At 48.7% G+C, this 22,322-nt stretch overlaps 1 protein-coding gene across 3 annotated transcripts in view; it reads right to left on the bottom strand.

The window, feature by feature from the left end:
- Positions 1–2,383: 2,383 nt before the first annotated feature.
- The window catches only part of Atp7b (ATPase copper transporting beta), a 75,991-nt gene continuing 56,052 nt past the window's right edge, over positions 2,384–22,322 (bottom strand). The window contains exons 13-21 of one of the 3 annotated variants that reach the window (XM_032918679.1): positions 15,832–15,972; positions 14,430–14,612; positions 13,378–13,531; positions 9,723–9,866; positions 7,926–8,068; positions 7,178–7,381; positions 6,981–7,098; positions 5,191–5,293; positions 2,384–4,590 (exon numbers count right to left, since the gene is read on the bottom strand). In XM_032918679.1, the coding sequence (XP_032774570.1) occupies positions 4,317–4,590; positions 5,191–5,293; positions 6,981–7,098; positions 7,178–7,381; positions 7,926–8,068; positions 9,723–9,866; positions 13,378–13,531; positions 14,430–14,612; positions 15,832–15,972 (1,464 nt within the window). In that variant the 3' untranslated portion in view covers positions 2,384–4,316. Of the gene's footprint in view, positions 4,591–5,190; positions 5,294–6,980; positions 7,099–7,177; positions 7,382–7,925; positions 8,069–9,722; positions 9,867–13,377; positions 13,532–14,429; positions 14,613–15,831; positions 16,027–22,322 lie in introns of all 3 variants that reach the window. The other 2 variants (XM_032918678.1, XM_032918680.1) reach the window with 2 other exon arrangements.

The raw sequence follows: 22,322 nt of genomic DNA, 5'->3' as shown, positions 1-22,322 counted from the left end.
CAGCTTTGCCTCTGGGGGAAAGAGCTTTCCTCTTGGAGCATAGTGGACTGTGAGTTCTGAGGCAACAGTGACAGTGTAGGTGCGCCCAGCTGTCTCCCCGGCACTTAGTTCAACAATGCTGTCGCTTGGTTCCCTGGCAATAAAAATAGTATGTATGCAGATGGCCTTTCTGAGCACTGTGAGAGACGGGGGCTGTAACATGTCACAACTATTCCTTCCTGGGGCCTCTGCGTCATCTTGGTGGTCAAGGCTGGAGCACAGGAAGCCTGGGGAGTCTACCACATCTATATTCCGATGCATCCATGCACAAAGACAGGATATTCCTCTACAAAACCCAGCTCCTGAGCTTTCCTCCTGAAGCCAGCGTGGGTTATGGAGCAGCTCTCCACACCAACTTTCTGTTTCTACACTTAGAATTTTTGCCGTGACAGTGTTGTGGATTGTATATGCTCGGCCCAGGCAGTGGCACTAATAGAAAGTGTGGCCCTGTTGGAGTGGGTGTGGCCTTGTTGGAGTGGGTGTGGCCTTGTTGGAGTGGGTGTGGCCTTGTTGGAGTGGGTGTGGCCTTGTTGGAGTGGGTGTGGCCTTGTTGGAGTGGGTGTGGCCTTGTTGGAGTGGGTGTGGCCTTGTTGGAGTAGGTGACTATGTGGGTTTTAAGGCCTTCATCCTAGCTGTCTGGGAGCCAGTTTCTGCTAGCAGCCTTCAGATGAAGCCAGCCCCAGTTAAATGTTATCCTTTATAGGACTTGCCTTGGTCATGGTATCTTTTCACAGCAGTAAAACCCTGTCTAAGACAAATAGTTAAAGGATTTTTTTTGTGGCACTGGGCTCAAACCAGGGATCTTGCACATGTTTGGCAAGAGCTCTACCCAACTTACACCCTCTTGGCCCATTTTACTTATGCTGAGAAAATATAATAGCCATATCTACCTCAGAGGGGAAAAAATGTTGTTTCCATCGATCTTATTTTCATTTTAGTCCTTGAATGGATGCTTTTACATTTTTTGTTCAGCTTTTTGAATAGAAAAATAAAAGGAACTCTGGGATTTCTCAGTATTACATATCCTTGCACTCTACTCTGTAATCTCAGCTGTGGTCATTGTCTTTACAAGAAGAACAAAGGCGGACAGTAGACATCTCTCTCCATGCAGTAACCCAAACAATGGTCCTTCCAGCTTTGCCCAAGCCCAGAGTGAAAACCTTTCCACCAGTCCCAAACCAACTTACACATATACACCTGCAAAGAGACAAAGAACCAGGAGGCTACTCACTGTATTCCTCTGTGTATGTGCTCCAAGGAAAAGTGGAATTGTGGGTGTATGCAAACAAACCTTTTATAATTCAGGAACTTTATGTACATTACAGAATTTGTCTTAGGGGATCTTATTCATTTTATCCTTATTTGTACAGGGGATTGAACCTAGCACTCTAGCCCCCTGACATGGGTTTTATAGCCCCAAGTCTCCCCAGATCCTTTAATCAAGTAATCTTTCAAGTAAAAGTCACCTTTATTAATCTGAGTTCCTCGTTAAATTAGCTCAATAGTTTGGATGTCTGGTTTTTGACATGCCAATTTCCAGATGTCACTATTAATTAGAATTATCATTCATTTACTATAAAGGTAATCCTATCTTAATTCTTCAGTTTACCAAGAGTGGGAAGATGCTCAGATTCAGCCGGCTGCCTGAGTAAATGTTTCAGGGAAGCTTGCTAAATCCTCCCCACAGTGAGCAACAAAACACTCCTTCCACAACGATAGGTGGAAACTTCAGGCTCTGACTGTAAAGTCCTCTAGGGTGTGCTAGAGACCAAGCAAGTGCATTTCTGGGCAAAATCAAAGCTTGTGAGTCAACCTACTAGGACAGTGACTTCAACAAGGACTTCTCAACATTACTAAATGCTATTCTGGCAGCAAACTCTTCTAGACTTTAGCAGAGGGGTTCAGACCAGGGCAAGGCAAGAGGGTTCCCACCAACTCATGTCCCCACTGCTAGAATCCTATCATTCTCTGTCCCCCAAAGAAGTCCCCAGCAATCAGGTAGCATGAGTTGACCATACAGACACAATAAGCAAGCCACTGGCAACTCCTGGATGAAAAGATATAACTTTATCCTCATACTTCATGGAAAGTTTTGAAGAGGGAACTGTTCTCTGACCATTAGGAAAAAGAAAAAGAAAAAAGAAAAAATGGGCTGGAGAGATTACTCAGAGGTTAAGAGCACTGGCTGTTCTTCCAAAAGTCCTGAGTTCAATTCCCAGTAACTACATGGTGGCTCACAACCATCTGTAATGGGATCTGATGCTCTCTTCTGGGTGTGCAAGTGTACATGCAGGTAGAACTCTACACATAATAAAATAAATCTTTAAAAAAAAACCTCACTTTGAATATCTAAAAAGTTATTTATTTGTATAATTATATAAATATTTTCATGTCTACATATGAACATGATGCTTATATTCTCAGAAGGTTTAAAAATCAAGACAATTAGATTCTTTAGAAAATGATCACCTTATTCCAAAACAGAGCTGTAGACAGAGTAGATGGCGTGGGGAGAGGGGGGGCAGAGGTCACTGAAGAGGGCGTGGGGGGGTGAAAATACTGAGAGTGCTACAGAACCCTGTTCTGGTGGGGAGTGGGGGAGGGGAGGTTAGAAGATAAAGCTCAGTAAGCGGGGTCACTAATGACAACCAGGCCAGCCATGGGAAGTGAGGGGCTGTAACCTTGCGACCCACTGCACTCTAAGTTGAGGCTGCTAATCCACCTCCTGGCTTGTTCGCTTGTCCAGAGACAAGGACCCTCTCTCGTCCAGTTTACGCTCACCAAGCAAACTGATAAGTAAGGCAGCAGTGGAATTACAGAAGGGCCTGCGGAGCTCTCGGAACCGCCTATCGGCTGTGAGTTCCTGGGAAGGCACCGAGGCCCTCGGACCCTGTTTCCTTGTTTTCAAACATAGATGAGAGTATGGTGCTACTTTTGGGGCAGGGGTTGGAAGGAAGGTGAGTAACCCACAAAAGACTAACACTGGGGTTGGGGATTTAGCTCAGTGGTAGAGCGCTTGCCTAGCAAGCGCAAGGCCCTGGGTTCAGTCCCCAGCTCCAAGAAAAAAAAAAAAAAGACTAACACTGCCACGGCCAGTAAGGACATCCAATAAAGGAGGGTTTTGTTGGTTTTTTAATGTCACAAATGAGAGTAATCCATTTCTGCCCGTCTGTTCCGGGTGGCTCAGCTGCTCAGTTAAGCTGGCCCACCCCTGCCCTCTGATGTGATCCCTGCCCTCGGATGCCACCTGGTCACGGATAGTTACAGATGACAAAAGCACTTTCACTGGGGAGCTGTGGACGTCCCTCGTTTAGATGGCCCCTCAGCAGCAGACAGCTCGCTATTGAGAACTTCGCTCTCTTCCGGTTGGGACAACTCCCTTCAGGCACACACACCAGGCATTTGTGACAGACTGCACTGGACCCTACTAAGTCACAGGGGGGTTCCCTTATGCATATGCCTCCCAAAGGACAGTGTTTCACTCACTACAGGTTATAGCAGGGAAAATGGACTCTGGTCAGGTTCTGAGGCGTCTCTCCAGTTGTTCGAGAGTGGCATGTGTGAGTCTGTAGGTGTGGCTCTAAGCAGGATGGCATTCTCTCCTCGGAGTAAGGAGGGAGACCAGGTAGCTCTGGGGTTGGGCTGCAAACCAGTGGGCCACCTTTAGGCAGGCAGCTATGAAGGAGCCAGAGCATTGGACCCAAGACACAAACTCTACCCTCAGAATAGAGGGCAGGCAGTGCCAGTACCAAGGATGCCAACTAAAGCAGGCAGAGAACAACAGACGCGTCTGAAGTAGTCTTAGGCTTACACAGCCCATGGGTGCTGCCTGGCTCCAGCCTTTGTGGGAGCTCTTGGTATAGGGAAGCTCGGGATGGAGCTCTCCAGGGGGCTCAGCTAGGCCTGTGGTCCTGATGGGCCTATTTCTCATTTCATAGGTAGTAGATACGAACACAGTAGGCAGGCCTCTGTGAGGAGTGCTGGCTTCCTCTCCTGCACTAAAATCCAAGCAGGGTGTGTGACCTTGCCCTCATGGAAAACCAGGGAGAGCAGTGTCCTTTGCCCGGCCTAGCAGCTTCTGACAGGCAATCCCACCCAGCCTCTGCAGATGCACCACACACTGCTGGCGAGGCTAGCAGGATGCTTGCCTCTCACGTAAGCTTCGCCCATCGCTGCGCTTCAGCTCATTGAGGCTGCACTGGCTCGACCACAGTGAGCAGGAGCAGGCCGGTCTGGAAGGAGCACCTCGGCCTGCCCAGGGCTGCTGCTGGGAACACTCAGATGCACTGCTCTTCGTCCCTGTCACTCAGGAGCAGGGACCATTTGTCTCCACCGTCCTCTGCCGTACCGCCATGCCGAGACAATCTGTCTGACGTCAGGGAGGACAGAGAGACTTGGCTCACGTAGCTGACCTGGTCCCAGGGTATGGCCCTGGGAGAATCCCGCCGCCGGTCATCCATGCCGACGTGCACGCTGACTTGGGATGCACTCAGAGGCTTCATGCGTCCATGGGCCTGTGCCTCATATCTCTCTAGGTCGGGCTTTCTGTAGCTGAAAGACAAGAAGCCGGGAATACTTGAATCTCATAAGGCCCTTTTTCTCTGGTGAAGTCTCTATTTTTCAGTAGCAAAGTTTCATGGATTTTTTTAAGAAAAGGGGTATTGAATTCCCATGGTTCAAGTTCACATAACCCAGAAACTTTCTATGCAAACCCCGACCCCCCACCAGTAGGCTACTGTTCACGTTTGTTAAATGAATGTGTGAGAAAAATAAATCAATGTTTTCCTGTTTTGGCAGTGTTAAGGACTAAACCCAGGGTCTGGCACATGCTACAGGGGTGTTCCACTGGTGAGCTCTGTCCCTAGTCCGAGGATATCTTTGCTAAGGAGAAAAACTGGAAATACACAGGGATCATGTACTTACCTGTGTGCATATAAACAGCTCCGAAAAAGGCCCAGCCTCTTACACCTGTGGGCACTCACTTGTCCAGGGTATTGAAAAATCATACAAAACCCACTCAGGTCCTTTTGCTGCTCCCAGATACGTAATGGGGAACAGGAAGCAGACCTGCTGCTGTGCCCCCACCCGCTGTGACCATGTAAGGTGGAGCCTGCAGACTCCTCCAGCAGGCGCTCCAGGCCCACGACTTACCACTTGAGCTGAAGAGAGGAGAGCACCACGGACACAGAGGAGGCGGCCATGGCCGCTGAGCCCATCCATGGCTGCAGCACGATGCCAATGGGCATGAAGACACCTGCCGAAAAAAGGTATCGCCTGACAGCCGGGGAATATTGAGAGGCCTCCTCGGGACCCTAAGAGGCACTAGGCCCACCGGCTTTCAAGGAGAGACCAAGCAAGCAGCGGGTGAGCGAAGGGAAGACGGGTCTGTCTTGCTTACTCTTGCTTACAACTATGTACGGGTAGCACCACCCAATGCAGGGGCTGGGAACCGCGGAGGATAAACACTGGATGGTCACCATCCTTCTCCACGAAGGTAACAACCTCGTCTCTAGGCAGGGCTGGAAGCCAGGTCCCCCCCCAACCAGGAGGGAGTGAAGCTCTGGGGTCAGAGAAGACACTTATCTAATGTCTTTCAGTTCTTTGCAGGTTCTTCTTCCACTCTTCTCCACCCCCTTTCCTCCAACCCCTTCTACTCCTAACACTAATACTAGGTAAGAGAGAGAAAAGGATAGTGGGGAAAGGAAGGAGAATAAAGTCTGGAGTTAGAAAGGAGACATTATCGTTAGACTGCTTCCTGCTGACTAGGGGCGTTGAGTTCCTCGAGGCAAGATTGATCTTCTCTGTGAGAATAACATCATCTTCTTCGCTCACAAGTACTTAACAAACTGCAACCAGCCAACAGCCCCGCCCGGCCTCTCAAGGCTCTAGCATTTATAAATCCTCTTAAAAGTTCCCTCGGTTCCAAAGGTCATGCAGTCGCACATAACTATCGCAGCTGGAGAATCACACCCCTGCTAGAGCACGAGGCAGATCATCGTCAGCTGCTGTGGGCCTCTGAAGCAGCCCCACATCCCACACCTGGGATTGAAAGGAAAACATATTCTTACAATATTTCTGTGCTTCAGAGAAACCAAAATTCCAGAATTGCTACCACATGTGACTTGTAGACGCAGGAGGCTGCGGCAGACTGGATAATCTCTATGGTGGAAGTCGCCAATAACCACTTGGACACAACAGGGAAACTGAGGCGGGAAAGCTGTGGCTTTAGGTCAGGGGCTAACAAGACGGCTTAGTGGGTGGAGGAACTTACTGGCAAGCCTAATGACCTGAGTTTGTTCCTCAGGGTCCATCCACATAACGATATGAGAGAACTGATTCTGGCAGGAAGTCCCGTGACCTCCAGGCCCATGTGTGCACGTATGTATGTATGTGCACACATACACATGAAACATAATAATAGTGATAGTGATAGAGATAGTGAGAGTGATAGTGAGAGTGATATTAAACCCCTTTGGGTCCTTTCACCCTACATGGCCTTGCAGAAATGTTAGGAATGTTTTCTTGCCTGGTTTCTTTCTTTTTGGTGGGAGGAGAGAAACAGCAACTTCAGCAGAATACCTTTCCTCTCCAGGTCGTTTGTGGGAATCAAACTAGAGTCTGGGCAGGGTTCATTTTTAATAGCCGCTGTGTCTGACGTAGCAAGTACCTTAAAACACCTCGATGGTGCCTATTCTTCAGACCTTACGTCTTAATAACAGAGAGGAGGAACACCCTTAGTGGATAGGGCCACCTTAAATGAATGGCCAGGCCTCCTGGTCAGCTGTCTATAGAGGACCAGGGTGGATGAGGCTGTGGGGCCCTCCCGGGATTTTCCTTACAGTGTCTGGCCAGCCAGGCTAAGACGTGGGTGAGTCATTAGTTCACCAGGGACTCAGCAGAGACCAAAGGTGACCTAACAGGCGAGAGTGGCCCTTACCTACCTGCAGCAATGGGTATCCCGACCATGTTATAAATCAACGCCAGCACCAGATTGACCCGGATCCTCCGGACGGTCCTCTTGGAGAGATGAATGCTGGCCACCACATCCAGTAAGTCATTCTGTAGGAGAGGGGCACGCTTGAGCATGGACCCATGCCAACCCCAGCCCCTCCTGAGACCTTCACACAGTCAAGCTCACTCTTATAAGGACCACGTCGGCTGCTTCAATGGCAACATCTGTCCCAGTCCCAATAGCAATGCCCACGTCAGCCTGGGCCAAGGCTGGGGAGTCGTTCACCCCGTCTCCCACCATGGCGACTTTTTTCCCTTTGTTCTGAAGCTCCTGGACCTTGGCCACCTTGTGAGAAGGCAGTACCTCAGCAAAGACTTTGTTGATGCCAACCTGAAAGGAAAGAGATCGATGCTTAATGTAGGTGCGAGTTTAAGAAAAGCAGAGATCCACAGCAGCAGTCAGGTCTCCACAGAGCTGCCCATGATTGGCTGGTTTGGTAGGGTGTGGAAGGGTGGAAGAACAGGGTTCAGGAATTCACGCTAGCGCCGTGGCCTATGGGGACAGGAAGCTAACGAGTGACACTGTCCTCATGCCCCACGCTCAGAACTGAGTGGGTCAAGGTCAAGCCACTCCTCTCAGTCCCTAAGCAGCTGAACCATAAAAGCTCTCCCGTAATGCAGTGCTTAAGTGATGGTCTGATTTGTTGCCATCGTCGTCATCCGTTTATTTTGGTTTGATTTTGAGACAAGGTCTCTGTGTAGCTGTGGCTGCCTGGAACTTGCTATATAGACCAGGCTAGCCTCGAACTCAGAGGTTCCGAGCGCTGGAACTGAAAGTGTACTTTAACACCAGATGTTTAGATTACCTTTTTTCCCCCATCTGTGAGTTTGTCTGCAAATTTTTAAGGACAAAGAATGTCTGGCCACCGCCATACCTGAGTGGCAATGGCTCTGGCTGTCTTCCGGTTGTCCCCTGTGATCAGAGCCACATCCACGCCCATGCTTTTCAGGGTGTAGATAGCCAGGGCAGCCTCTGGTTTAACGGCATCTGCAATGGCGATCATCCCGCACAGCACACCTGAAACAAAGCGCCAGCAGTCAGCATCATCGGGCCAGGCAGCATCGCGCAAGCGAGATGCCTCTCGGCCTATGTCAGCTTCTTCCACAGGGAATGACCCTCGGAGTAAGTGACATATGTCTGGGTTCTGTTGACTTGGTTTTGTTTTTCAGTCCTGGAAAGTATATGGGAGTGTACCCAGGGCCCCTGAACAGGTAGGAGCAGGGAGAGTCTCATACCCTCCAAAGCCCAGCAGATTTTTTTATAGTTTCCACTGGACAGACACCTAACCTAGGAAAGCTGTCCTTCCCTTTTGTCATTTCCTACAGGAAGTACGGGTTGTACAATATAGCTTTTTCCTGCATTTAGACACAGAAGGAGGGGAGTTTTGAGCTAAGGTGTGATACCGTAAGAGGAATGCAGCAGAGCACAGATCCTCTGCTTACTCTGATTCTGTGATGAGGAGTTGCAGACCACGGGTTGTAAGGGTTAGGGGCAGGGAAGGAGGCAGGAAGGCCTATTTGGGTGGAGCGTTCAGAATACAGTGTTGTAAACTACTTTTTACTCAAGTCCAGCTTAACTTCTAAAATCAGACACGAAAGTGAACGTAGCAAAGGTTTCAGTCTCTCAGGCAGACGGGCCCCGTGTGCTCTGAGCGCTGAGACACTCAGCGTCCTGAGGAACCGAGCCAGACAGTGGGAAGCCGCAGGGGCCTCCTTACTTTAGGGCTTCTGCAGTGAGGCCTCTGGGGCCGTGGATTCCTGTTTTGTCTGTAGTAATGAGAGAGAAGGACGGTGTGGGTTGCCACCTTAGACAGAAGCAAACACAGAGCAGCTGAGGCTTCTGGGAGCCGAGCTGGTAAGGGATCGAGATGGAGATAGTAACAAAGGAAAGGCCTCAACTCTTAAGGAGCTCCAAGAGTCAGGTAAACAATCTTTCCCAGGGAGGAGACACCAACTGGCTACCTAGTGCCAGTGATCAGCCCTGAAAACACACATACAGGTGACTGGCTGTACTTACATATTTAAAAACACAAACATACATACATACATACATACATACATACATACGTACGTACATACGTGCGTAATAATAATTAATGAAAAACAGAGGCCATAAATTTGACAGAGAGGTAAATTGGAGAGTTTGGAGGGAGGAAAGGGTAGGGGAAGATGATATAATTATATTGTAATCTCAAAAACAAAGAAAATCATTTAAAAAGAAGGAAGGGCTCCAAGAGAAGGGATCAAGGGAAAAGACAGCAAGACAATCTGGTAAAATGTCTCAAATGAACAGAGTCACAAAGTCTTCAGAAGAAGAAAAAAAAATGACAAGCAAGGAAGGAGGAGAGGAGTGAAGGACCAGAGGAAAAGAAAGAGAACAGAAAGGGAGGGAGGGGAGAGGGGAGGGGAGAGGGGAGGGGGGGGGAAGGGGAGGGGGGAGGGGAGGGAGGGAGGGGAGGGAGGGAGGAGGGGAGGGGGGGAGGGGAGGAGGGGAGGGGTAGGGAAGGGGAGGAGAGGGAGGGGAGAGAGGGAGGGGTAGGGAAGGGGAGGGGAGGGGAGGGGAGGGAGGGAGGGGAGGGGAGGGGGAGGGAGGGGAGGGAGGAGGGAGACAGCTGAGTAGGCCTCCTTATGGGCCAGGGACTGTGAATCGTGGCCAATCACACAGGGATTACCATCAATGGCCACCAGGATGGCCGTCTGTCCCTTCATTTCATGATCTGTCATGGCGTCACTGATGTCACTGGAGATGGTTAAACCATTGCGCCTCATCCATTCCCGGTTTCCAATCAGCACAGAGAAAGTCTGGGGACCTGTACCTGTTCAGACGAGAACACTTAGTCCAGCGTCACAGTGACCTGAGACCCTGAGACATCTGACCGTCCTGAAACCATAACCTTTTGTGACCCTCTCCCTAAAGGACCAGAAAGATAGACAGTATGGAGAACACCATGAATTGAGTGGAGTGTTTCATGCTTTCTACATGTGTGAAATGCTGTAATATATAAAACATCGTGTCATGTCCTTAGATGACATTACAGATGGGTGCTGATTTTTTTAAAGACTTAATTAATTTATGTGAATAAGTGTTTTGCCCACATACTGAATGTGCACCATGTCATGCCTGATGTTCGCAGAGGCTAGAAGCTGTGAGATCCCCTGAAACTAGAGTTACAGATGGTTGTGAGCCGCTGTGTGAGTACTGGGAATAGAACCTGGGTCCTCTGCTAGCGAAGTGAGTTCTCTTAACAGCTGAACCATCTCTCCACCCCAATTCTTTTTTTATAGGGGACAGAGGCTGGCCTTTTAGATCAGACCAAAGAATGTGTTCACTAGATTATTTTCAGGGAGGTTTAGATGACTCAAAGTGAACCAACAAACCAGGTAAATCTGATTCTGATACATGTACACACAATTTTTTGAGACAGTCTTATATTGATGAGATGAGGAGATACACACAAACACATAAATCTTATACCTATCCAACAGAATCACATTACTGCTCCATGTCGTGATATCCTCATAGAAACTTGGGGCCCCCAATTCTGGTCTTTGAAAGACAAGCATGTGCAGAGAGAAACGAGTCTCAGGACTCTCTGCACAAAGGCCACACTGTGGGTCCTACACATTTCTTTTCTCTGGCTCCAGCCACACATGTAGCGGAGGATGGGCCTTGTCAAGCGTCAATGGGAGGAGAGGCCGTTGGTTCTGGGAAGGCTCGATGCCCCAGTGCAGGGGAATGTCAGGGTGGGGAGGCAGGAGGGAGCAGGTGGGTGAGTGAGGGAGCACCCTCATAGAAGCGTGGAGGGGAGGGGGATTTCTGAAGGGAAAACTGGGAAAGGGGATAACATTTGAAATGTAAATTTTAAAAATCCAATAAAAGAAGAAAAAAAGATTTCTTTTTGTCAATACTTGCAAATGTCTGCCAACTTTTTTTTTCCTTTTTTTTTTTTTTTCATCTTTATGAACTTGAGTATTTCTTATTTACATTTCGAATGTTATTCCCCTTCCCGGTTTCCAGGCCAACATCCCCCTAACCCCTCCACCTCCCCTTCAATATGAGCTTTTCCTGCCCCATTCTCCCCCTATTACCACCCTCCCTCCAACAATCCCATTCACTGGGGATTCAGTCTTGGCAGGACCAAGGGCTTCCCCTTCCACTGGTGCTCTTACTAGGCTATTCATTGCTAACTATGCAGTTGAAGCCCAGGGTCAGTCCATGTATAGTCTTTAGGTAGTGGCTTAGTCCCTGGAAGCTCTGGTTGGTTGGCATTGTTGTTCATATGGGGGTCTTGAGCCCCCTTCAAGCTCTTTCAGTCCTTTCTCTGATTCCTTCAACTGGGTCTCGTTCTCAGTTCAGTGGTTTAATGATGGCATTCGCCTATGTATTTGCTGTAATCTGGCTGTGTCTCTCAGGAGAGATCTACACCCGGTTCCTGTCAGCCTGCACTTCTTTGCTTCATCCATCTTATCTAGTTTGGTGTTTGTATACGTATGGGCCACATGTGGGGCAGGCTCTGAATGGGTGTTCCTTCTGCCTCTGTTCTAAACTTTGCCTCCCTATTCCCTCCCAAGGGTATTCTTGTTCCCCTTTTAAAGAAGGAGTGAAGCATTCGCATTTTGGTCATCCTTCTTGAGTTTTATGTATTCTGATCTGTCAACTTTTAATACTACCTATAATCCACCGGTATCTGCAGAGATATTTTTCCTGTAATTTCTGTTTCTACAAGCATGCCTGTGACAGAAATTCCTTTGGTGGGCATGAAGTTCAAAAACCATCTATTACCTGACTTACAAGAGCTCTGAGAGAGAGAGAGAGAGAGAGAGAGAGAGAGAGAGAGAGAGAGAGAGAATGTGTGTGTGTGTGTGTGTGTGTGTGTGTGTGTGTGTATACATGTGTACCCACATACTTGATTCTTGCTGACGGGAATATTCCATAACAATGTAGTCCAGGTTGGCCTTACACACCTGGTACTCCTGACCCTCATCTCGCAAGAGTTGGGACTGCAGTTATGCAGTACACCCAGCCTCTATGAAATGCTCTAAAATGCAGGTGGCTTTTCAACTGCCACCTTCTAATAGCACGCGACCCTGATGAGACACCACCCAGCTTTTGGATACTCTAATGTCACCTTGGGACTCTAAGCTATTAAAAGGCAGCACATACCATCTAATAATATCTCCTAAATTAACATTTAGCATGTGGGGCATTCTAAACACTACCAATTTAATGTGATGGCTGGGAAATGTCCTCGGATTGGAGGAAGGCCGGCTAGGGAGATGGCTCAGTGGTTACGAGTGCTTGCTAGGGTTCTGTGCCCACACTCACGTGAGAGCCTGACGGCCTGACACACCTGCAACCCCAGCACTAGGGGAGAGAAGAGAGACAGGAAGAACCCTGGAGCTTGCTGGCCTGCTGGCCTAGCCTAAACTAGTGAGTTCAGGGTTCAGCAAGAGACCCTGCAAGGAGGAGGCTGATGGAGCAGGGCCCTAACCTCCTCCCCTGGCCTCTGTGCACACACACGAGCATGCCCCCCCCACCACACATGCATGAGCACACTTCTGTGTACACCATACATCCCTAAGAATGAAAACGGGAAGGGAGTTAGGAAGGCAGGCAGACAAGGCAGACTGCAGTCCCAGCACTGGGGAGTTGGGGCGGGAGAATCCCAGGGGTTCGAGAGCAAGGGACCTGAAACTGCCGCTGGGCAGATCTTTTCCCAGTGTTGGCAGGCTGTTTCCTGGTTCCCTTGCTTTCCATAGGCTCTGGGAACACTGTACATCACACTGGGAAGCACCAGACGGGAAAGAAACAGGAAGGAAAAGAAAAACAGAAAAGCAGGTGCCACCTGTTACCCTGTAGTCGTGGGAAGGAAACGTCAATGTGGGGTAAGAAGGTGAGACTCCAGGGAAGGAGTAACTATGGCTCTAAGTCCTATGCCAGCCACTTTGGCCTTCCATAAGCATCAGAGTCTTGAGACATCAAGCCAGAGACAGCGGTGCACACCTACAGACTCAGCCAGCTGAGTCTGGGAGTGGAAGGCTGAGGTGGGAGGGTCGCTTGAGTCCGAGTTGGAAACTAACACTGCAGAACCCATCACAAAAGCAAACCAAACAGAATGCATAAAAGTGTTAGACGTATCCAAACATGTGAAGGGAGATGGCAGGTGTTCCTGGGGTAGGCAAGGCACGGGGTGCCTGGCAAGGAGCCTCCAATCTCCACAGCAGGGGAGATCCCACAGGTGGGGTTGGTATGGTCTGGCTTGCCTCTGCTTTCACCCAAGAGAAGGTCCGGCCACCAAGAGATCCAGGGGGGATAGTGAGGAATACCTTCTCCTATGGGAGGGCTGCCAACCCCAATCGGGTGAGCGGTTGGACCTCTGTGAGCCAGGATACTTTCCACATTGCTAACTTTGCAGCTAATTCCACACCCTGGCACTGCCTGGAAGTCCGTGCTGTATCCCAGGGTCTCCGTCCCGAGTTCCTGTGGAAGCAAAAGAGCGAGAGAAAGAGAGGGTGAGGGCAGTGGGAGGAGCCAAGAAAGGAAGGGGGAAGTGAGGGCATGAGCTGGGCAAGCCTTCCACCACCAGGGTCAGTGTTGGTCGTCAACCTGAACCAGGCTAAACAGCTAAATCCTCCCCAAGTGGACACCTCATGACCAGGCAGGCTGCAGATCCAAGAGGAGAGTCGGGTCACCTCAGACCACTCAGACATGGCCACGTCGGGAGTGATAACATTAGAACTAGGGCTAGGTAAGTGGTGAACAGCAGAGCTACTTTGAAGCTGCCAGACAGATCCTTCACCGTGTGTGATACCCAGGAAGGGATCAGGAGGGGTGGGAGGCGAGCTTTAAGCCTTCCTCCTGACCCCTGTGAGGGACAAGCCAGGATGGAGTTTCTCAAACATCCCCTCGCCAGTGTTTCCTGAGGTACGACAATAAGTTTTCATTCAGGCCATTTAGACACTGTCGGTATAGTCCCCCCATCCACTCTACCGCCCCCATGTTCAATTTAAAACAAGACCTGTTCTAGGACAAAGGGGGTACAGTGATTCTCTAACCCCCAACCCCAAATCAGGGCTTTTCAGCTCATCTGTGCTATCTCCTCCCAGGTAATCCCAGTGAATGCCGTGTTCCCTCACCCTAGCCATATAAAGAAGCTGTTCACGTACCCGTCTCCCCCACCTCAGACTTGGGTTCTCAGAAGGCAGTGGGAGCACATCTCACTCATTTTGCCCAGCCTGGTGTTATCCATTCGTCTGACTAATCACTCTAATAATGCCACTGCAAGCCCCGCCTACAGCAAGCTAAACAGGCAAATAGGTAAGAAGCCAGGGCCAACGAGAGGGAGGCCCGTGTGACGCCAAGGCCAAGGTCGGCATACCTCTTTGCAGTATTTAGTGACGGCCACGCCTAAGGGGTGCTCGCTGCTGGCCTCTGCGGTGCCCACCACAGCCAGAACCTTCCTGAGGGATAGGGTAGCCATGTCCACAAGCAGCAGGAACCGCATGACTCTGGGGACCCCGTGGGTAATGGTGCCCGTTTTGTCAAACATAACGGTCTTTATCTGCAAGAACAACTTGGCGTCAGGTCTTAACATGGAGGCGGCCCTCGATGTCCCTGTGTCTGAAGGCAGAGCAAGGCATGGAACTGTTTCTAACTTCCTAACCCTCAGCCTGACTCTTTGCAGGCAACAATTGCTACTACCAAGAAGCCATTACCCATCTGCCAGGCGATGGCTTCACTGTCTTATCTTTGACCAAGCAGAGGGCAGCAGGTTTCTCTGTTCAGACCACGGTCCATAAGCAGCAGATTCACTGCTTGGATTCCCAAGCTCAGTGCTGGCCTCTGCCCTCAACACCGCTAACGATGCTCTCCCTGCAAAGCTTCCTGCCTCCTATACTCCAGCCTTGCTGTGCAGCTGGTCTGACATTGCCAGCTTGGAACTGAGTGGCTCAAAGGAGCACCCTACTCCATCGTGTGATCTTCCTAAGCTCTTAGAACTGGCCCCTCCCTCAACTCTCTGTCTCTGATTTTCCTCTAGTCGCTCATTAGTTTACTCAAACGAGGGACTTTCCAGGGACTTTCAGGCTGAATGCCAGGGTCACACTGGTGAAGAAAAGTGCTGTGGACACCGTGAAGCTCCTGATCAGCAGATGCATGGTCACCACACATCCTCTTCCCCACCTACCATTTCCCTGCAGCAATACCTCCACTACACCTTATCTGGCCAGCTCTTGCTCAGGTTCCCAGGCCGCCAGCACCACCAAAGGCCCGGTTCAGTGTTCTCATGGAGCTGTACTCTAATACCCAGTATTCGGGGTACCTGTCCTTCCCACTATGCTCTGCACCTTCCCTTGGGAGCCAGGGGCAGGGCCTAGTGTCAGAACCTGGTGCAGGGCTCACCTGCATACGTGTGCAGCAAATGGTGAAGAAACGAATACAGTATAGACTGGTGTGCATCACTACGCTGCTAACCCCAAGCTCGTGAGATGTCAACTTGGTTAACGGCTGCAGGCCTCTGGGCGGGTTACCTAACCTTCTGCTGTAGTCCCTACATCTATACACGGGAATGAACCACATCTCCCACACGAGGTGGAGTCAATGAATATCCACGAAGCAGTGAATTGCACACCCGTTAGCTGCTGCTGCTTTTGCTGATACTCCCAGGCCGCCCTGGCTTCCTGCCTCCGTCATCCACACCTGCTCTCAGGCTTCCCCCGTAAACACTGAAGAGAGACCGTTTTGTTCCCACGGAGAACGGCCAGGACCTGACAGGGGCTCACCTTGTGTGCCATCTCCAGAGGCTTCCCCCCCTTGATTAGGACGCCGTTCTGGGCAGCCACCCCAGTGCCCACCATAACTGCTGTGGGCGTGGCCAGCCCGAGGGAGCAGGGGCAGGCGATGCACAGGACGGTGATGGATGTCTGGAAGGCAAAGCGGATGATCACCTCTGTCTGTGAGATATGCTTGCTAGGGCTCTGCGGAGAGAAACATCAGATGGAGAGTTCAGGGGGGAACCTCACCCCAGTGGGGCAGTGGGAACTGAGGACGCAGTGAACCGAGGTTAGGGGACGTGACTGGGTGCTGTGCAGCCTCAGTATTAGACAGGTCACTTCCCTGTGTTGTTGTAAATAAATAAGAAAATAAAAATAAAAACAAAAGTAAAAGTAAAAACAAAACCGGGAATGTTTTCCCTCAGGGTGTTTTACCCTGCTAAGGTTCCACACCTCACTGCCCCAGATATCTGCTGGATATCTTGGCAGAAACACAACCCAGCCACACACTTTCTTATACTGAGACTCTTACACAAAAGAGCATACAACTGGTGTTTTTACCCTGCTAGGGTTCCACACCTCACTGCCCCAGATATCTGCTGGATATCTTGGGCAGAAACACAGCCCAGCCACACACTTTCTTATACTGAGACTCCTACACAAAAGAACACACCACACAATAATCTTTGGTCCAATTGGTAGGATATAATTGCTCAGTTAAACACACAAAGCCCGGTACCATCTATCCCTTGCACCTTTTATTTGCCAGGTCTCCAGCTTCTCCTTCTCCCACATCGACTCCTTGCTTCTCCTCTCTCTCTCTCTTTTCTTTACTCACTCTCCCAAATATATCAACTCTTTTATGCTTTAGTTTCTCCTTCTCTTACAAGGACTCCTAGCTTCTCCTCTCTCTCCATCTCCTGTCTCTTCTAACCCTTCTCAGTTCCCCATCGTTTCTCAACCTATTTTCTTTACTCACTCTCCCAAATATATCAACTCTTTTATGCTTTAGTTTCTCTTTCTCTTACGAGGACTCCTAGCTTCTCCTCTCTCTCCATCTCCTGTCTCTTCTAACCCTTCTCAGTTCCCCATCTTGTCTCTAAACCGTTCCCTTCTTTCTCCTAGCTTCCTTCTCTTCCGCTCACTCTTTTAAACTGTTCCATCCTCCCCCCCACCTGCTCAGGTTCCACTGGCTCAACTGTCAACAACTGTCCTCTCTCAACCTAACCTCTGAATCTAATCCCCCTCCTGCTCCTGACTCCTTCCTCTGCCCAAATCTAGTGCTCTTGCCTTCATTCCACAAATTCAGAGAAAACTCCAAGGCAAACCACAACATCCCTGCCCACTTCCTACTTCCCTAACCTCTTCCCACGGCTTCCCTCAAAGAGGCAACGTGGAACAGGAACAGAGTCACGTCAGACCCTGATCGGGTACAAACTAGAACCACAATGGCCACACCCCAGCTCTCCTGCTGACTTCATCCGTCATTGCCTCAGTCTCCCCGGGTGCATGAGCATGACCAAGGTATTTCCCAAAGTGCTTTGTGCTTACAAACGGAGCAACGGGTGCACAAACACAGATGGCCACACAGAACAGCAGTGGCACGGCATCATGTTGGATTGTCATTACATTTGGCTTTGTTATCACTGAAGCCTAACTAGCTCGTGGCAGGATCTGCGTTCAGATGACACAGGGATGGCTACTGCTGCTTTCTGTTTTGTAACAGCACCACCTGGATACAGCCAAAGCTCGGTGAAGCTGTAGGCTTCACCTACAATGGAGTCTGAGGGGTCAGCAGGAGGATGCTGTACCTACAGCCTACATCCACTGACATGGACAGTCTACATGCAGTGACACAGAAAGGGATCCGTGACACGCTGGGACTTAAAGGGCAGCGTAAGGAAATCCTGGCTGTAAGCGTATCCCAGCTATCAAATTCTCTGCCTCACATACTAGCCACGGAGAGCTGCAGAGAGCTCCCTTGTGGTTCCCGAGTAGTTTTCATTACTGGAACAAACACAGTGGAGGTCTGCTACAGGGAAATTACTACTCGCTGTTTGGGGTGGTCGTTCATCTTGCCGGGTTTTCGTCCTGCAGGGGTGGATGCACTAAAAACCGCTACACTCCCTGATCACAATGAAGAGTGATCAACTCACAACTCACAACGCACAACTTCTTTACATCCTCGATCCTTTCCTTTTGAAAGGCCCGGCTCTCAAATAAGGCACACTGCAAAACCATTTGACTTTCTTTAAAGCGCTGTATTGGAGTAAGAGGGTATACTATTCAACAAATACACGATTCTAAGAGATTGGAGTGGGTCGTTTTGTTTTGTTTTCACAGTCATTTTATTAAAATGGTACTTGGCACATTAGGGGCTCTGGTGGACTTCTGGAAATTAACAGGAGCCCTCCCTACAAGTGACAATCTTGCCGCGGTGATGACGGTTCCTGGAAGGAACACGAAGCACCTCCATTGCCAGCTCACACTGGTTTTGCAAATAGAAGCAGGAGGATCAGAGTAAGAGGGCAAAGCGGGGAACGGCAGAGCCCTGCATACTCCCAACCTCTCCAAAACCAGAACCTTGACCGTCAGGCTGGGCTTGGCTGCCGGCTGCCCTAGGGATGGTGCACACAGCTCGCTCTTTACAGCGCCATTCTTTAGTACTTCTTGGATGCCACAAAGTACTTAACTCAGACTTTTCCAACTTAAAAATACAAAGACTGAGGGAGAAAGTGACATCCCAGTAATCGGCACGCACCGCGTCTGACAGACCGTCGTCTGCTGGCAGAAACTATTTTCACAGACGAGACAGCCTCCATCTCTGGTTCTTGACACCATGACTGTAAGCTAACACAGGCACTGGTGTGAGGTAAGATGAAAACCACTCCACTCACTGGGACGTTGATGGCACAGACGGCTCGTTTGCTGTTTGGTCCTGGCACTGCTTAATTTTCGGGGCCCTGACCTGGCCTCCAAGCGTCAGACCCATGCAGCACCCCATGCATGAAAAACACAATGTCTTCAAACACTGCTCAGTGTCCTTGAGAATTCATTCTTATTCCTTAAGCTGATAAATTTCTGAGGATATACCGTATTTTCCACTGATTTTTTTTGAAATCTGATAAAAAACAGTGTTTCCTAAGATAGTGTTCTTTATATATTTCTTAAAATTAAAAATGTGTATCCCCTTACTCTGCTGTTGAACGAATGTTTAATTATCAAAAAGTACAACGATGCGTAGCCTCTCAGCCATACTGGGAAGCACTGTTGCTTGACAAGGCAGGATATTAAATCTGCGATTCCTGGAGTTAAGTGGCAAAAATACATTTGCCCCTAAGACCTAGTATAGTGCTGCACCATCGAAAGGATGTTGGCCCGGAAACCGGGAAAGGGAACAACAATCGAAATGTAAATAAGAAATACCCAAGTCAATAAAGATGAAAAAAAAAAAGTGTGGTCTCTTTTCTATAACACATGTCTTAAACTCAGTAATGGCCGACAAACTGCATACTGTAAATCCTTGAAGCATTCCAACTGGGGGAATCAAAGGACGGCATGAAAATTATCTCTGAGGAGAAAGCAAAGGGGACTTGTATGTGTGGATATCCATTACCATGATGAAACCCAGGGCCTCGCACATACTACGTGAGTAGTCTACAACAGAGCTACAGTCCTGACCTTGAGCTACAGTCCTGACCTTGAGCTGCAGTCCTGACCTTGAGCTACAGTCCTGACCTTGAGCTACAGTCCTGACCTTGAGCTACAGTCCTGACCTTGAGCTACAGTCCTGACCTTGAGCTACAGTCCTGACCTTGAGCTACAGTCCTGACCTTGAGCTACAGTCCTGACCTTGAGCTACAGTCCTGACCTTGAGCTATAGTCCTGACCTTCATTGAACAACCTCGATAAAGACCTCCAGAAGTTGACTGCTTATCCTACCTTGACTGGAATTTTACTGATAATAAAAGAAAACAAGTAAAATAATGTGGTGGTTTGAATATGTTTGGCCTAGGGAATGGCACCACTAGGAGGTGCGGCCTTGTTGGAGTGGGTGTGACCTTGTTGGAGTAGGTGAGTCATTGTGGGTGTGGGCTTTAAGACCCTCATCCTAGCTGCCTGGAAGCCAGTCTTCTCCTAGCAGCCTTCAGATGAAGATGTAGAACTCTCAGCTCCTCCTGCACCATGCCTGCCTGGATGCTGCCATGCTCCCACCTTGATGATAAATGGACTGAACCTCTGAACCTGTAAGCCAGCCCTAATTAAATGTTGCCTTGGTCATGGAACTCAGCTCTCTGAGTTCAAGATCAATCTACAGAGCAAGTTTGCAGAGCAGGCTCCAGGACAGCCAAGCGTAGGCAGTAAGGGAACTCTGAAACAAAAATCCAGTAATAGAATAAGAGGGATCATGTTCCATACTCTTCACAGCAGTTAAACCCTAACTAAGACAGAGGTTGGTACCAGGGACTGGTAAGATACCTGTGATAGACCTGACCATGCTTTTGTTTGGAAGAATGTGGATTTGGAGACTTTGGGTTTGGAAAGCAGTGAAATGCTTTAAGAGGGGCTTAATCCTAGTAGGAATATGGAAGACTTTGTTGCTGAGAGTGATTTGAACTGTGGAAGCCTGGTTCTAGAGGTTTCAAAGGAAAAGAATTTTATATGTGGCTGAGAGACCATGATATTTTGGTGAAGAAGGTGGCTATTTGCCCTTGGTCTGAAAGCCTACCTGAGGCTAAGTTAAAGAGATTTATATTAACTGTACTGACAAAGTAAGTCCCAATAAGGCCCAGCAGAGACTCTGTTCTCTGGTTAAGTCTCATGAAGAGCATCTTGAACAAGCTTAGCAAGCTTTGAAAAGAAAAATGTAAAATTATGGTCCAAGTAATAATAAAAGGGCACCGGGAAGTGCAATGGAACTGAATCCTGTGTTCAGACAGGTAAAGAGATCAAGGGAGTGGTGATCTCGGGGCAAAATCCCACCCAGCTAAGCTATTATTTGTATTTGAAGAAGAAATTGTTTGGACTTTTGATCCCGAATGAACTACAATCAAGAAATGGAGGGCACAGTTGTGATCCAGTTGCTGAGGCTGGAAGACGCGGGCTTTTGATCCAGATCTTGAGGAACAGTGGCCATGGAAAGCTTAGGCTTGGGCATGGTGGTACACACCTCTAATTCCAGGAGACAGAGGCATGCAGACCTCTGAGTTCAAGGTCAGTCTACAGAGCAAGTTTGCAGAGCACGTTCCAGGACAGCCAAGCTTAGGAAGTAAAGGAGTTTGAAGACAGAAAGCTGGTGATAGAATAAGAGGGGCCATGCTCCAGCCCCAGCCAACAGAGAACTCTGCAGCTTTGGCCATGTGGTTCTGGATTTAAAGCCCAGAATAGTAGGGACTACTGGGACAATCGATGCTGGACAATTGATGTTGGTTAGCTGAAGCTAAGAAATTAGCAGTGGTTAATGAATAGCCTAGTAAGAGCACGAGTGGAAGGGGAAGCCCTGGGTCCTGCTAAGACTGAACCCCTAGTGAACTAGACTGGTGGGGAGAGGGCAGCAATGGGGGGAGGGATGGGAGGGGAACACCCATAAGGAAGGGGAGGGGGGAGGGGGATGTTTGCCCGGAAACCGGGAAAGGGAATAACATTCGAAATGTATATAAGAAATACTCAAGTTAATAATAATAAAAAAAAAATTTGAAAAGCATTAGTAGCTTGTGGGCTGTTCAAGCTAAGGGCTAGATTTAGTGTTTTCAGGTTATGGTTTGCTGACCTGTAGAATAAGGAATGAAGGTTCCTTACTACAGCATAACAGCCTCCAGACTCTGGCCTGCTGATGCTTTTCTTTTTTTTTTTTTTTTTTTTATCATTTTTTTAGCTGGAGCTGGGGACCGAAAGGGCCTTGCGCTTCCTAGGCAAGTGCTCTTTTGAGCATAAACCAAAAACCATTTTTTATTCCTGCTGATGCTTTTCAAGAAAAAAAAAAAAAAATAAAAAAAAAAAAAAAAAAAATAAAAAAATAAAATAAAATAAAATAAAATTTTTGTTTAGGTTGTTTGAATTTCATGAAGAATCATAAAATGAATGTTGGCTTGGGATTAAGAAAGGATTTCTAAGAACTCCAGGCATAGCCCTAAGCAGATACCTACTGTTCTGTACAACACATTTATGTATAGTGGTATTCGCAGCATTGACAGTTATAGGGATACCAATCCCTGCTGATCAGTGCTAAAGAGGCTCTTCGTGCTGCAGTATCGAAGATCCAAGCTCTGATTCATTCTTTCTTTCTTTCTTTCTTTCTTTTTTTCTTTCTTTCATTCATTCATTTTGGGTTTTGGAGGCAAAGTTTCTCTGTGTAGCCCAAGCTGTCCTGGAACTTGCTCTGTAAACCAGGCTGGCCTCAAACTCAGAGATCCATCTGCCTCTGCCTCCCGAATGCTGGGATTAAAGGCGTGTGCCACCACTGCCTGCCTCAAGCTTTAATTCTTTATGTAAAAATAAAC

The sequence above is a fragment of the Rattus rattus genome, chromosome 13 (genome assembly GCF_011064425.1).
Source record: "Rattus rattus isolate New Zealand chromosome 13, Rrattus_CSIRO_v1, whole genome shotgun sequence".
Lineage (NCBI taxonomy): Eukaryota > Metazoa > Chordata > Mammalia > Rodentia > Muridae > Rattus > Rattus rattus.
This window is presented reverse-complemented; position numbering and strand designations above follow the sequence as displayed.